Source organism: Nothoprocta perdicaria, unplaced genomic scaffold (assembly GCF_003342845.1).
Source record: "Nothoprocta perdicaria isolate Ctin4 unplaced genomic scaffold, notPer1 scaffold_34, whole genome shotgun sequence".
Classification (NCBI taxonomy): domain Eukaryota; kingdom Metazoa; phylum Chordata; class Aves; order Tinamiformes; family Tinamidae; genus Nothoprocta; species Nothoprocta perdicaria.
Genome location: NW_020455577.1, coordinates 2,663,687 through 2,679,632, shown reverse-complemented (window position 1 = coordinate 2,679,632; position 15,946 = coordinate 2,663,687). Strand labels below are relative to the sequence as shown.

Sequence of the window (15,946 nt, the reverse complement as noted above, 5' to 3'; positions counted from 1 at the left end):
GTTTCAGGTTGTTTTGAACGAGGAGCTGCTGTCCAATATGCCTGCAAAATACCTGGCACGCTTCCTAATGACATCTATTACTATGGTAACTGTTATTTCTGTTTTTCTCTGCCTTTCTCTTCTGACGTGTCTGCCTCTAAGTGCAGACAGCTGCTGTTCGCAAATTCAGTTTTATGCACTTTCACATCTCACTTGGAAAATAGTTTCATGGACTTTAGAGAAGGAATTGATCTTTAARTGATAATTCCTCGGGGCCAGATAAACAACGTGTAAATAGTCAGAAGCAGAAGTTCAAGTGTAAAGAAAGCACCTTGCACTTTTTGCCATTTTATACACGCACACACACACATATATTAATATATAAATGAATTTTTTGCCGTGTTCGTACCCGTTGACGCTGTCTGTGCACCGTCCTCCGTGGAGGCAGGGCTGGCTGGCGCACTCGTCGACGTCGGTGTCGCAGCGCTCGCCCAGGAACCCGGGCGCACAGGAGCACGTGAAGCTCCCCAGCGAGTCGTGGCAGGTTGCCCCGTTCAGGCAAGGCTGTGAAAAACACTCATCTATGTCCAGCTCGCAGTTTGTACCTTCGAAATCAACACAAGAGCAAATGCCAAACTTAGAATTTTCAGATTATTCAAACAACGCAACATATTTATATATTATACAAGTGGCTAGTCATTTAATGCTCTTGGCAGAGCCCATTTAATTGAATTACACACAAAATCCTCAGAGTAAAGATATAAGGCAGTGTCCCAATTAACTGCTGCATGTTTCCTAAGGTTTAGCAGTGTGTAAATGAGACCGGTTGATGCTGTGTTTGCAACAGGTCAGAATCGTGAAGAACCTCTTCAGTTATATTTCATGAGACTAAATCAGTTCTAATACTAGTTTGCAGCTATTTGTGATAATTAGCAAGTTAAATTTGCATTTCTTTTCCTCTGAATATTTGGTAATTAATGCTTCGCAGCTGCTGCTCTGGGTGTTTTAGGGTATTTCAGGATTTTGTATGCTTATGCACTTAATATTTTGAGTTATAAAGCATTGTTCTTTTAATATAACTTTCACCTGCTGAACCATTTTATTTTACCAACTGCAGTATCAGCCACTAAATGGATTAAAACTGAAAAATTTAATGAAGACGTTTTATGTTGACTCCTCTGTTTCTTGTTTGGCTAACCAAAGTTGTAGAAGGTATTTTAAAGAGTTTTCAGAATTTCCTATTAGACAGGAAATCTACAACACTGAGATTAGGGTGCTTGTTTGGAGACATGAGGATTTTAATACAAGATGACTGGACAGGCTCTCAAAAGGTGAGAGGAGGTATATTGAGATTTATTGTTGTTATGTTTGCAATTAGGTGCTCACCTTTGAGTCTTACGTTTGGTGTTTCTACTAGCTCTGTGCTTCTGTGGCATGTGCACGTTCAAATTAAGAACACTTTTTCCCAGAACGGTAAGACTGCTAATATCACTACTATTACTTAGTTACTAATTTAATTTGACCATTTTGAATGTAGCACCTTTGTAAAAATCTGAATTACAGACCAATATCTGGAAATAACTTAACCAAAGAATATCTTATCCAAAAAAAAGATAGTATCTCTTTACTTTGTATTTAACCATAAAAATTAATATATAAATGCATCTTCTGCATCTTCCAGCTTTCTAGTTATAGCTATATTGTTTTTTTACATTCTCTAGTCATAATTTTATTTTTACTATAATTTTAGAGAATGCATTTTTATAGTTTCCTGAACAAAAAAAGTCAGTTATCAATGCTGTGCCTCCGTTTGGAGGCTCATTGATGGAGCTAGCCACTGCTTTCCACGGGAGGAGGATGCAGGGACTCTTAAGGCACTGTGGTAATCCGCATCGCATGCATCCCTCTGCGGTCATTGCCCTGTGAATTCACTGTAATTGTAAACAATGTGTTTGCAGAAGTATGTGTAGTGACCGTAAATCTGCCAGAGCTCGTTAACAGCTTACCCTGAGCACTAAAAATCATGTGACAAAACAAGCCCTGTTCAACTGATCCTCAGCTCAACCAAATTTAAAACTACAGGCCTAAGAACAGCCTGCCGATGAACATGAGAACGCAGCGTTGTTTTGGTTCATGTCTTTAATCTATCAAGCCCAGGAACCTGCCTTCGGCAATGTTGCCTCAGAAGAAAACTCTTCTCCCTTTATAATGTATCTAGCCAATGTGATATGCCACAGGAACGGGGGGAATTTCTTCTCAGCCTTTATTGAATCTGCTAGCAGATTTTTTTTTTATATGCGAAGAAAAGAGATAAAAAGACTAGATTTATATTTGCACCTCAGTCTAACATTCTGTCATAAATATGCTATATGCCAAATATCATATGCCAAAACCCAAAAAGCTCCAACAACCCCTTCCACGCATATTATGTAGGACTAAGCCATTAAGAGCAGAGACATCCTGTTTTAGATACAATTAGATTACATGGATGTTGTAATATTTATAATGTCAGTGGTTCCTTTGGGGAACTAGGATTACTTCTTATTATGACTGTCTTTTTATAAAAGTTCTACTGTTTTCTTCTTTGTGCAGGCCCGGTTGATTAAAGCTAAATGCATTCGAGGATGACAGAGAGACAATCAACATTTTCAAATCTGGTTACCTACAGATATACAAGAGGGTAAGTCACCTCTGGTCAAAGATATTAGGGTTTTGCAAACCCTGTGTAGTTCTAGGTGGACCTGCACATTATAAGTACTGATGGAAATCAGTATGTCAGGCTGCCCCTTCCACTTCTACACATCTGTAGTATTAAGCTCAAGAATGACTGGAAAAAAAGAACGTACCGATGTGATACAGTCTGTATATATAAACCTTAAGTGCCACCAGCTGGATGGAGTGTGTCAGCTATTTTTTAGTCACCAGGTTTAAAGTGGCAGGCAGATAGTTGATATCTCTCCCTGCATCATAAATAAACAGAAGAATTGCGAATAACTAGAAATCTCAAAATAGAGGGAGATGATTAATTTGTTAGAGTGAGACTTTGTCCTGCAATATCCTGACATGGAGCTAAATTCCATCAAAATTTCAGTGTCCAGAAGTTAGGAACCACAATATTTACACTTTAGAGTGTGTGCCATCAGCTACCTCTTTTGAAGACCTTTCAAAAGTGGCCASTTGTGCTGGTCTCCTCCAATATAAGTTTGTGGCTAGAAGTGTCAATCACAGGCTGGTAACCTGGGCTGAGTTACCTTCTCGGTTGGTTAGGATGGGAAGTGGGGAGTGTTGGTTCCCTCCAGGTTCCTGAGGRAGGACGAGGCTCTCCACTTTGTGAGACAACGAGGCTGAGCACAAAGCAAGGCATGAGAACAGTGATTTTTGTGCTGGTAATTTGAGAACTGAGTGCCTAAATGTCTGCTGAAGTTTTCATTGGTCTCACTTACAGTGTAGTAAGAGGTGGTACTCAAATAATATATCCTTATTCCAATTTCATCAGTCACTGAAACAGCTTTTCCTATTTAAAGGATGTGCTGATGCCTCTAAAAATGGCTTTTTGAACTGCCATGTGCCTCAGACAGTTTATACTAAAGCGTTCCCTGGCAATGGGGGAATGGCTTCGGCTGTGTCAAGCAAGGGAATTACTGTGGTAACTAGCAGGCTCTTATACCTTAATCTGTTGGGGTGAATTATAATTAAGTATAATTAGCACAGTGAAAAATACTGCATTTAACCAAGATATTCCGACCAAACATTGACAAACCAATTGAGTTTCATTATCCAGCAGCTGTGCGACACATGTCTTGTAAATAATTTCACACGTGCAGGGCATTACCATAGTAAGCTGCAGATTTCATGCTAAATTCTCCCGTCTTTGGCTCTCGGTGCAATCTAACCTCTTCCATTTGTGTAAGAATTATGTGTGACATTTCTCGGCTATTTTAAGCAGAGCAGCGTTCCAGTCGTACACAACAGCAGTCATAGTCCGTGAAACAAGTAGCAAGCAAAGGCTGTAACTCAAGCATTGGGTTAACGTTTCTGCTGTAAATTTACTGAACGCTCTCTACCTACATATCAAAAACCAGAACCCTTTTAACATCTTAGGGAAATGAGATGAGGCTGGATGACTTCCCACAGTAACTCATGGTGTCAGGCCAGGATAATAAGGGTTGGCAASATCCCCTGACTGAGTAAATGTGGATTTTTATTATCAGTGAGGAGACCTCGGGGTTTTCATTCGGCAATCCCTCTGGCCCAAGCATTTGACACAACTCACAGCAAGATGCAGAAAAATTTAAATTAAAGATTTAAATTTTTTTTTAAAAAAAGGCTTCTGATAAATCATTTGTTTAGGTGGCCTTTAAAAGCTGGTATTTTACTGCTGAAGGAGCAGTCAGCTGTTCCTTTATAGAATTATTATTAGCTCTGCTGCTGGAAGCTGTGTCTGAGCTATACGTCAAAAACACTGAAATCTTTTCCGCTTTACATTTTAGAACTCATTTTTTTTTTTCCCTCAGCTCTCATTTCTTAACTCTATTTGTCCTGACTGCAGAGCACTTGGAGGGACACTGCTCGATTTTGGTGCAGCCAAAGAGCACCAGCCTGGAAAACACCCGAATTTTATGATGAAAGTGGAATGACTCCAGCAGAGCAAGTTTCCCCCAACAGTTTGTCAATTTAAGTCTTCATTTCTATTTGTTTGGGCTATATTATTTCATGTGCTTTGTCTCTAAGGTGCAAATCTTCTCTTTCAAACTGAGTTCCTAGGCTATCCTGGTCTCACCAACAAATACAGTTTCCTGACTCCAACAGATCTGAGCTGAGTCTGATCACTTCAGAGCAACCATGCTGACTGTTAGTAGCTTTTTCCTTCCTCCTCCTTTGTCATCCCTCAGCTGCATAGTCTCCCAGCACTTGCCCTAGGCTGAGGCACCCACCGGCAGCCACAGAGTGACAAGAAAAGCCACTAACTTCCCTTAAATGACAGGTCTTTACTCATGAGGGACATGAGACGGGGACCAGCGTCCAGCTGAATGCTGTGTGTCAGACACTGGAAAGCTGCTTTTTACCTGATTTCCCCTTCCTTGTGAGGCTTTTGGGATGGGATTTTAAACCACATTTCTTATCTTATTTCTTAGTCATTTGTCGCAGTTGAAGCAGTAGGTGTGTTTTCCTAGTATTTTTTTTTTTTTTTTGGCTGTATTTTTTTAACTTGATTTTTAACTTCTTAACGTGGCAATCTGTCACAAAAATGTCTCCCTTTTTCTCTTTTTAATGATTCAGAGCTTTGAAATTTGAAGGGATCTGTCTCCTARAAGTCTTATAGGCTTTGCAGCCAAAGAAGTAAGCAAGAAATATATACTCATGTGTATAAAATGGGGCAATACCACATGGAATTATCCCAAAACAGGCAGTTTGGAAAACTGATAATACTCTTCTATTTTATATATACAGTATTTCAGTTTCAAATGAATACTCTGTTCCTGGGAAGGGCAGAGAAGAGGACTCATGATCAGTCAAAAAGTTAAATTTACGCAGGTTAAGCAGTGATTTCAGAGCATATGTGGCCAATGTGCCTGTGGGGAGGTGGGTTCTGCAGGTGTAATGGCAGGCTTTTCACTTCCCTGTTTCTGTTTGGAAAGCTAAAAGCTTGGCTGTTTTTTCTCCATGAGCAGAATACATTTTTTTTTCTTGGTCCTTGATGTTTTGCCCTATTCTGGTCTTGAAAATCTTTCTTTTTAGGTTTTCATACCACACTTACTGTTTTTGTATCTGAGTTCATAGTTCACACTGCAGCAAGACTTCTAACTCAGCTGAGAAGTTCGCTATATGGCACTATAAAAGTCCTCGGCTTTGAACTAAAACCTGGAAGAATGAGAAATGGGGTGTATAGGCACTCTATAGAGGAGGAAGAGGTGCTTTTTTTGAATGCCTGGAACCCACTGAAATATTGCTCCTTCTTTTCTCCTGGGAAAGAGTGTCTAACATAAATTTTAGAACCTTACTCCATGTCAAAAAGAAAGAACATTTACTTGTGGATTCAGTCAGACTGTTGGTCAAGGAGTCATACAGGAGAAAAGCCAAAGGAGAATTCATGAGCTATGTGAACCAGGAGATTATATAGCTTAAAAATAACCAGAGTGAAACCAGAACGGCATACCTGTTTTTAGAATTGATTTTGAGGAAAAAGGATAGATTAATTTATTTTGCAAGAAGTTCCAGGAAAGTAAAAGATGAAAGAGGTCTATTACCTATAGTGGATAAGARTAAGCTGATAGAAGAGTAAGAAAGTCTAAATCAGGTGTTTTGAAAATCTCCAAATACGGTATCTTTCCTTAATAAAGGTAAAAAAGGTTTTAAAGGAAAATGCTCCTGAAAAGCAAATGTAAAGATGTAAGAGTACAGTTTGTGCTTAGGAAATCAAGCAAGTTAAGTAGATATAATGTTTAAAATATCACTGCTAAACATAAGTTTTGTTTGAGGACCAAAATGTATGTAGCGCATTCTAAGGACATATGTTTGCAGAATGTTTCCTTTCAGATAAATGTTCACCTAGCCCTTGATCTTCCCTCTGTAGATTTTGGGAAACGTGAGATATCTTTAATCTTTCTCCCCCTAGCACCACTAGTTCACAGTGACGAGACAACCCATAATGCATGAACACCCACTGCAGCGGCAGCCAATGCAGTAATACATGTATGACCAAATAAGTTATAAAGGAGGGGGGAATAAATCTTGGAATTCTATGTGTGTTCATTCCCCATGACACAAAGAAAAAGTCGTTTTTAATAGCGCTCACCTGTATACTCCAGCGGACAGATGCAGTCGTACCTTCCCACRTGGTTGAGGCACGTGGCCCCGTTCAGGCAAGGGTCCGAAACACATTCATTCACCTCCAGGTCACAGTGCTTGCCCTGGTAGCCTGGGACGCAGTAGCAGGAGTATTCGCCCRCGCCGTCCCTGCACAGGGCTCCGTTGCGGCACGGTTCGGAAACGCACTCGTCCAAATCCGTTTCGCAGAGGGTGCCTGTGTAGCCTGCGTGGCAGAGGCAGGTCGGGCCGGCCAGCCCGTTGTGGCAAGTGCCTCCGTGTTCACACGGGTTCGTGTCGCACGCGCTGACGGCTACTTCACAGGCAGTGCCTTTGTACCCAGCGGGGCACTCGCAGGTAAAGCTGAGGTTTCCAGCTGAGCTCAGACAGGTGGCGTTCTGAAGACAAGGGTTTGAGGAGCAAGGGTCATAGGTTTTGTTGCAGAGCTCCTCTACTGCGTCAACTGGTGTGTCTGCGCAGCGACAGGTATCGTCCTTGTCACCAGCTCCGCACGTAGAGTTCTTTGGGCAAGAATGCGACAGGCACCKGGAATCATTTCTCATGCAAAATGACTCTAGAAAGGAAAAATTGAAAAAATGAAAACTTCCACAGAACTTGGAGTAAAGCAGAGAGGAAAAAGTACAACCTAACCACAACTTTGTTTCAAAATAAATAGTTCCAGAGATGGGCCGTTGAGAAGAAAACAGCACTGATAACTGCATGCAGTGGATTAATAACTATAAAAGTAAGATCACTATCAAAATATGAGCAGGTTGTGATTCTTGCCTCTTCCAATCCCCAGGGTCTGTCCAGGTTGCTAATTCATTGCTTAACACTAACAACACTTGCAGATATATCTGGTCAATAGAGACAAACAATGATATGGAATATATTTAGCTATTTTTAAGACAATTTTTTTTTTTTAAGAACACAGCGTTGAGCCACTTCAGTACCAGCTTGGGTTCTGGTGCAGTGTGGTGGAAGTTGGTTTCACTGGAGTTCAACAAAACTGAATGACTCAGGTGAAGTTTGAACTCAAATGATTTAACCCATTATGCCCTTGGATTTTATTTTTGACTTCTTGATTAGAAGAGTAATTTAACATCTATATAGCACTATATAGCACTACAAAGAAATGCCCAAATCCCTGAGACACAAAATAGATTCTTCTTTGCTGTCCGAGTGCTGTAGGGCTGGAAGGACATGGTGAAAGGACATGGTGAACACGCTTGAAGTGTTTCCTCCCCACACCTCCAGGAACTGAGGATTAAAGGCAACTTGGAGTTGCCTTGCTGCTGGGAAGACTGACAGAGAGTAATAACAGTGACTTCTGACTTCCCAGTCAAGGGGCAGGAACCTGCTACCAGCATTGTCCACAACCCATAACTGGGAAATGCTAATACAGTTGATGTAGAGAAAGATGTTCTTTATAGTCAAAAGAAACAGGAACTTTGCCATGAAACTGTATGATTTCCATCATAATTAATCATCTTCATAAGATGCAAGTGTTCAGCTGAAGTTATGAGTACATGCAAAGTAGGCATAAACTACTTCTAATATATAGCACCAAGCAGTGGCAGAGAAGGTACCAAATACTGAGCACCTGAGGCAGGTGAATTGATGTGGGCTGAATCTTTCTGCTACAGCTACACTGCCCACCACATCCAATGAGCGGGAATTAAAGCTTGACTACATCTGTATGTGCTGTAACCTGGTCTCCCAGCTGCAACACGGACATAGGTGAAGAGTGCAATAGGGTTCTAGTGATCACTAACATCAGCTCATAATGCCATGTGGCTTCTGTCATGATATGACATTGTACCTAGTATGGGTCAGTGGAAATGCTGTTAATTACCAGTACACTTCCTGCAGCACTTGGGAGTTTAGTCGTTCAGACATATCTTGATTCAAGGGTGCTGCAGACAGTAAGATCTGAAGAGATGATGGCAAAAGTGGGGCATAGAGGGTAAATTTATGAATGTTTAGGAGGTGCCAGTGGAAGAAATCCTGGAGTTTCCTCCAAATAGTTTGCTAGTGCAATGAAAGAACAGCAGACCAAGTCTCACAGGCACTAACTACCCAGAATGGAGAGAAGTAAGGAAGTGGTTATTTATTGATACAAACCACCTAGAAGAGAGGGAATATATAAGAACTGATTTAAAGAGCCAAATCCATGTATAGCATTTTAATTTGTGCCAATCTGACTGGAAAAGTGTAGTGAGGAGAGTTTTATCTGATACATTTTTTTTTTCATTTTGTAACTGATTTCTTCCAGTATTATTATTAAAAAAAAAAATCCCTTACCCTGTAGTGAACATTTGAATACCATTGCACTTCTCCAGTGATTATGCTTTGGAATTCCTCAAAATATATGAGCAGTAAAACTGTAAACAAATATTCTGCATAACACATGAGGGAAAAAAATATATTGGTAACACAGGAAGAACAAAATGCAGTTATATTTTGACTGAGAGTCTATGAAATAAAGCAGAATATTTTTTTTCCAGAAAGATGGTAATGATTTAAAAGGGAAAGATTCATGTGGGCTGGAGAATGAAAGTTATATTAAGCAATCTGTACGTAAGTCTTCAGTATGTCCCATTTTCTTCTTTCAATTTTTATATTTTTGGGTATAAAAATATAGGTTTCTTCTGTTAAATTAACTTGAAAATGAAGAGCTAGACTGWGTTCTTCAGGAAACTTTGCAGTTCACATTTTTCTTGGGATTGAGCAACTTTATTTAAAGAGCTTGCCTTTCACACTGTCTACCTACTTATAATTCATTAAAATTCCATGTATAAAATGCATTTGAAGAAATTAGGCTATGATTCTATGATAACTGTGTTGAAACACTGTGTAAATTACTGTGTAAACTGCAACAGGTCAATTATTCAAGTATCTGCTTAGAACCACTATGACATGAGAGGCAATTTAGTTAATTACAGTTGCCCCTTCAGAGTTAATTTGCATGCAGCAGCTCAATATGTTGTAATGATTGTGTATGAGAAAGGTAAAAAAAATGCCTTTTTGTAGTTCTGGTAGCAACATACTAGCTTTGAGCATAGGTACTTAGAAAGTTTCAGAGGTCACTGAGGTATTAATAGTGGGTGCAAAGGAAACACTGCAAGCATAGTCAGCAGTGCAGACAACCRGTTTGTTTTCAAAGTGACATCACAGTGGGGAAAATAAGAAATGATAAGCCTTTCTTGGATTCTTATTAAACTTGTATCTTAACTTGTACTTCTCTCGCTTTTGTAAAACAAATTTCTTCGGCAGAAATTGCATATTTGTTCCAATAATGGCTGGACAAYGTTCTTGTTTGATTTGTTTTTAAACTTTACAACAAAACACTGAGGGACTTCTGGATTTTTATCTTCATTTCTCATGCACTGTGCCATGGGTTTTACTATTTTTCTGTATTGTTGGAAGCTTAACTTTTGGCAACATTGCGTAGGGATAACCTGAAAAGGCCTCGTGTTCTAGTTCAGATACACACAGGAGTCATTTTCATTCTTAACAAATTAAGATCACTTAAGCAGTGACTTCTTCTGACAGAGACTCTTAAAACTTGTGTTTAACATTAAAAACATTGCAACAAAATGCTGATCACTTTGGATTTACACTGACTGACATCTGAAGTGATTATCAGTCTCTTTATAAACACTGGAACATTAATCTAATTACTGTAGGAATTAGTGACAAGCATTTTACCCCATGGTTACATCCTTTTGAGATGGATGAGATGTTCGCAGTATATTCAGATGATTCGCATTAGATTTGCCAAGGGTTTTCTCTGCAAAACTCTTTGTGGTAAAGCTTGCCACCTACTGTAAAATCATCAGTACTACTACAAGTACGTCAGCAGTCTAGAAAGAGCTGGCACAAACTATTCCATTTAAATAACATCCAGAAATAGTCAGTTGGATAAGCTTAATAATGTGCCTTGAGCTGATGTTGCTTGTACAAGGCTGAGATTATGTAACTTATCAGCACTAAAAATGCATGAGTTTGATCTAGCGATGACGACTTCACCACTGAGAACTGCAGTGATGCAATGATGCAAAACAATATTGCTTGTGATGTTGAAAGTGCGTGACAATGATAATGTATGAAGGCAAAATTCTTTCAGTAGTAAAGGTAACATAAAYAGGGCAGGAGTTCTGAATGGGCCAAGGCAATTTTGCACAACTGTTCTGATGAGATGATTAGTGATCCTCAGAGAAGCAAGTATTTTGAGGTGCTCACCCTCAAATCCTTCCTAATTGACAATTCTGAGAATTTCTTCTAGATCYATTTTGATTTGGACAGCTATATAATTCATGTGGGCTGTAAAAAATATTCTGATATCCTAGATTCATAAAATCAGAAGTAAGCCAAATTGATGATCCCCAATTTTAAGAATATGATCAGCAATCTTTATTAGGCATTCAAAGGCCATAAACAAAACCTAGCAGCCTCTGTTGGGCTCTTTTTGACAGAAATGTTCTTCAGCAAAGACTTGTTCTTTCTGAGCACAATTCCTCCTACAAGCTGGTGAAATACCAAAATCAGCAGGAGGATTTTAAATGAAATTTCCATTACCAGTAATCACATTACTATGACCTTGAGTCTTCTTGAATTTGTTCATGCCTGGACTTTGCTATTCACTTCAGTGTACCTGCAGGCTGCCTGTAATTTGCAATGCTTTTCTTCAAATGTGCTTTTTTTCCCTGCAGGAGGACTCCAAGCTTTACCGCAGCTCTCATCACTAACAGCTTCAGGATCTTTTTACATAACCTGCAGTGATTTTCTGACCTTCTTAACAAAGGCAGCGTATTTTCCAGAAAAAAAAGWAATCTTTTTACCAGAAGGTATCTAACTTCTTGATAGCAATATGGTCATCAACACTGACAAATGTACTGTGCTTTGGGAAAGGCTTTTTTCTTTGTTCTTTTTAACAGAAAGCTCTTATTTCACTTTTTTTTTTTTTTAATTAAAACTAGCCAGCTACACCAGCTAATAAAGGTAATACAGGTGCAGGTCTAGAATCTGAAAATTAAGCTTTAAAAAATTGCTAAGGAAACAGTGAGTAAATTAGGAATCAGGAAAAAAAAAATCTCTATCTTCTGTTGATGCAACAGCCCAGAGCATTTGTTCACAGGCTTGCTGTAGCTTTACCCTATAATCAAATAATTTCACTAGGGAAATGATGATACAACATATTCCCAAGGACTAAAATAGCCCTATGTCTGGAGTTAGAACCTTCAATGCTTGTGTTCATTTATTGTCTAAAATTTGCCCCTGAGAAGCTAAAGCAAGTGTGTGAATCTGTGTCACTGAAATATCAAGCTCTGTGACTTCAGTGAGATCTTGAAATAATTAGCATTTAACTGGAAATATTTGAGTATTGCCCAAGGCGTTCAGTGCTACATTGAAGAATGGTTGGCTTTGGTGTAACTAGGCATATCTCCATTTATCCGCAGTGCACCATGACACACAAGATACAGTTCATCACTATGACAATAACTTCCTTGCAAAGACAGCCTTAGAAAGTTGTGGGTGTGCATATATATTCAATCTTGAAATGCTCCTTGATGTATCTTGAAGAACCAGGGAAGAGATGAGCAGAGCTGCATAATCTGCAGTGACAGGAATTGGGATCAGATACCTTCACCGTGGACTGAAAGGAAGAGATGCCATGTGTGGATCAGCTTTTGGCAGACGGGAAGGAGAAGGACATAAGAACATGCCATTCAGGATTAAGCAAAGCCAGGTAAGGGGCTATCTTAGCTCTCAAAATAGCTTTTCATTCAGATTMTCTGTGAACAGATGATTTCAGTTTTTCCACACAGTTCTGATTTCCAGGCTRAAGATTCAAACTTCCTAACTCTACTAATGCTACTTTATTCCCTCCCTGCCCATCTCCCATACCCATTTGTGTATTGCACCTTTCACCCTAATTTCACTCTTCACTTCTCTGCTTTTCTGCATTGCCTCAATGATTTAATGTAAAGAGCATTTTACGGTTGCTGTGGTGTCATTTCTCCTTCCCAACCTTCACCTGGAATGGAAGTATCACTCCCTAAGACCTGATCAGCTCCATACACATTTTGGAATTCACTGCTTGATTCACTTAATAAAAATAGGGAAGTATAAACACACTTCTGACAAACAAGCAAGCATTTGGCACTGTGGCTACACGCACTGTGGTCATCAAGGGTTAATTAATCCCGAATCTTTTTACTTCAGTTGTATGTCCAAAACATCTGAACATGTTGTTATGGAAACCACTTTGAGAGTTTAAATCTTGAATCAAGATTATTGCCATAGTAACCACCGCCACACACAGACACAAAAGAATAAAAAAGGCAGTTACTCTAAAAATTCTGCTTCTACCAAAAAGGCTTTTTTTTTTCTCAAACATATTTGTATTGTCAGAAACAAGGAAGCTAAATTAGCGACATATTTACTGAGCCAGAAGCACTGTATGCAGTATATTAGCCTAACAACTGCATAGCATTACAGTTTTAAAATGTTGTTCAGGAAACACTTAAAGATCAAAACTATATGTGAGTCAAATTAAGGAAGTGTTGTCGCCGTTTCATTTTTCTCTGATCACTTCTGCAATCTCAGGCTAATTTGGTGATAGTCCCCATACTGATATTGCAGTTTGATGTCACTTGCTGTCATTTTACCTTTGTGCTGCCCCAGGTTTCCATATCTTGGAGACATCTCAGCAAGAACCCTTACAGACACCCTTACTGATGATAAGTATTGCTAAATTCAGCAACCAGATGACAGGCTGCCCTACAAAACTGTCACCCCATGCCTACTGATCAAGTCCCCATGAAGTGCTCTAGTTCAAAGGTGCTCACTTGGCAGACACACTCACCTAATTCAAGAGTGATGGAAAATGATGAGAATTGGTGCAGCTCATTAGTTTGTGACGTGTGTTACCGGCAGTGGACACCTCAAAAGCACCTCAGAAGTGAGGTAAATACTCTTCTTTCTTCTCAAAATCCCCTTTCACTTCTCTCCCTTGTTTTACTGCAGGGATTCTTGGCAGCTCTCGCTTCCTTCTGCATTATACCTATACATACACTGATCCCTCCTATGCAATGCCTACCTCTGTATATGCTCTATTTCAATGCAATTTTTCACTTTACTAGTTTCAAAATATACCTGTGCATTCTTACCTTCTAAGTCTGGAGAACCATAAAAGCATGAACGTAATTAGATGTTGCATCTTCCCTATTTAAAAGTGATGAAAATTATTAGTTGAATTCACACAGCAGGGGTGTTCTTGAAACAGTGGAATAGGATTCTCCCACACAGAGACGTGGATGGTGAATAGACAAGTGATTCTGAACAACAATATTTGGAGGTGGGAATCTACACTCTTCTGTCAGTGCCTCAGAGGCAAAGAACATGGATGGTATTTGTGTTTAAAATTTGAAACAGTTTGATGTGATTTTTTTATTATGTAGGTTAAAGATCTTTATTCCAAGGACTGAGTTGATACCTTTTCTGCATGCAGTGCTCTTGAAGCTCCATTAAAAGTGGGTACGTCCTCAGCATATAACACAGCATCTAACAATGTGTCTTGCACAGAAAGATCTCTCCTGTGAGATAAGAGTTTTGTAGAAATGAAGAGATTTCAGATGAGAAAACTTAGGTGTTTTAGCAAGGAGGTAAATTTGTCATAATCATCTCCTATACTATAAAATTTTACCATGCCTTGCCTGCCACTAGAGAGATTTTCAGCAAGTCTAAACGAACTTGTCTTGGGTACCTTGACAAAGGCAAGTGGATTTGTAAAATCATTTGGAAAGGGTTGCTCCTGCCTTGTTCCCAAGAATCACAAAGATATCATCAAGTCTTTTAAAATTAATAGAAGTCTAATCTGGCATTCTGAGACCTGTCATGATAACCCACCGACTGAGGGGTACAAATGCTGCTGTGAAGAGTGGAGAAAATATATGAGAGCAGCAGTGCTTGCTCTGAAACACAGCAAAACGCTCATGCAGGTGGTAAGGAGGCAGGCCAGAATGTCCATCTAGGAAGCAGAGACATACGAAGCGACGAGGGAAACATGGACAGAGCCCAGCAGGGCTGCAGAAGGATGAAATCATGAGCTCACTTCTTTCCATCAGTGGAGGGATTTTCAGAAATACAGTGGGAAAAACTGTCGGTCTGTGAGTTTGGGTGAAATCCAGTTGCTCTTGGCTGTTTCTGAATAATGGAAGTCAGGGTGTAAATGAGCTGTTCTCCCACACAGAGGCCAGAGCTCTCCTTGTGAGACACACGGTCTCACAGTCTCTCTGGAGTCTGGAAGCAATTTGTGGCATTTTGCCTCCGTGTAAGAGGAGGCTTCCTGCTCCTGTTGTGTTCCTGGCTCCCACTGAACTCAGACTCCGCAAGGAAGTCGCACTGGGAGACCCTGCCTCTCACAGAGACGAACYGCTGCTGCTCAGAGGCTCTTCTTAGGTTTTATTTAGGTCAGAACATGCGAGGAGCCGTCCTACCACTGTGCTTACCCTCCAACAGGGGAAAGAGAGAGMGGCCAGAGAGGCTGCCAATTGCTGCTAACTGTTTGATCTGATCCTGGAGTGCAGGGGCTGAAAATTGAGAACAAAATTGAGTTTAGGTCCAAATTATATGTCCATTTGTTGTTCGCTTTTGGAAACCATGGGAAGGCATCCTCATTGCTTCCTTCCTCTCCTTGATATGAAAATGATGTACAGCCGTGATGCTAACATGTAGTAGCATATAAAGGTGTGATGATTTTGAAGTATAGTCACAAGTAACTCTGTACAATAAAATCACAAATGCTCTAAAGCTGATGCAAGTGTGATTTTTTTTTTTCCAAGTCAAAAACAGATAGCCTTAGAGCTCTGATTATTAAAAATGCACCAAACCAATTTGTAACATGGAGTAAGAATTTCCCTTCTGGCGAGGGATACTATCATATCCACTGTTCCAGTCACAGACTTCAGAAAATGTGTTTTTCAGTCTTTATTAATTATGGTAAAATTTTAGTTTCAAGAAATTATGAATATGCTCATTAGGCAAATGTATTACACTAGTGGATCATAACAAAAAATATTGTCAGGACTTCAACATAATGTTCACAAGCACTTGTTCTTACAGTATTCAGAAAACCAGAAGGTGCCATCAAATA

At 39.6% G+C, this 15,946-nt stretch overlaps 1 protein-coding gene across 2 annotated transcripts in view; it reads right to left on the bottom strand.

The window, feature by feature from the left end:
- Positions 1-15,946, bottom strand: part of CRB1 (crumbs 1, cell polarity complex component) — an 84,063-nt gene that overhangs the window by 53,053 nt on the left and 15,064 nt on the right. The window contains exons 2-3 of one of the 2 annotated variants that reach the window (XM_026043841.1): positions 6,776-7,360; positions 389-584 (exon numbers count right to left, since the gene is read on the bottom strand). In XM_026043841.1, the coding sequence (XP_025899626.1) occupies positions 389-584; positions 6,776-7,360 (781 nt within the window). Of the gene's footprint in view, positions 1-388; positions 585-6,775; positions 7,361-15,946 lie in introns of those variants that run through there. The other variant, XM_026043840.1, reaches the window with a different exon arrangement.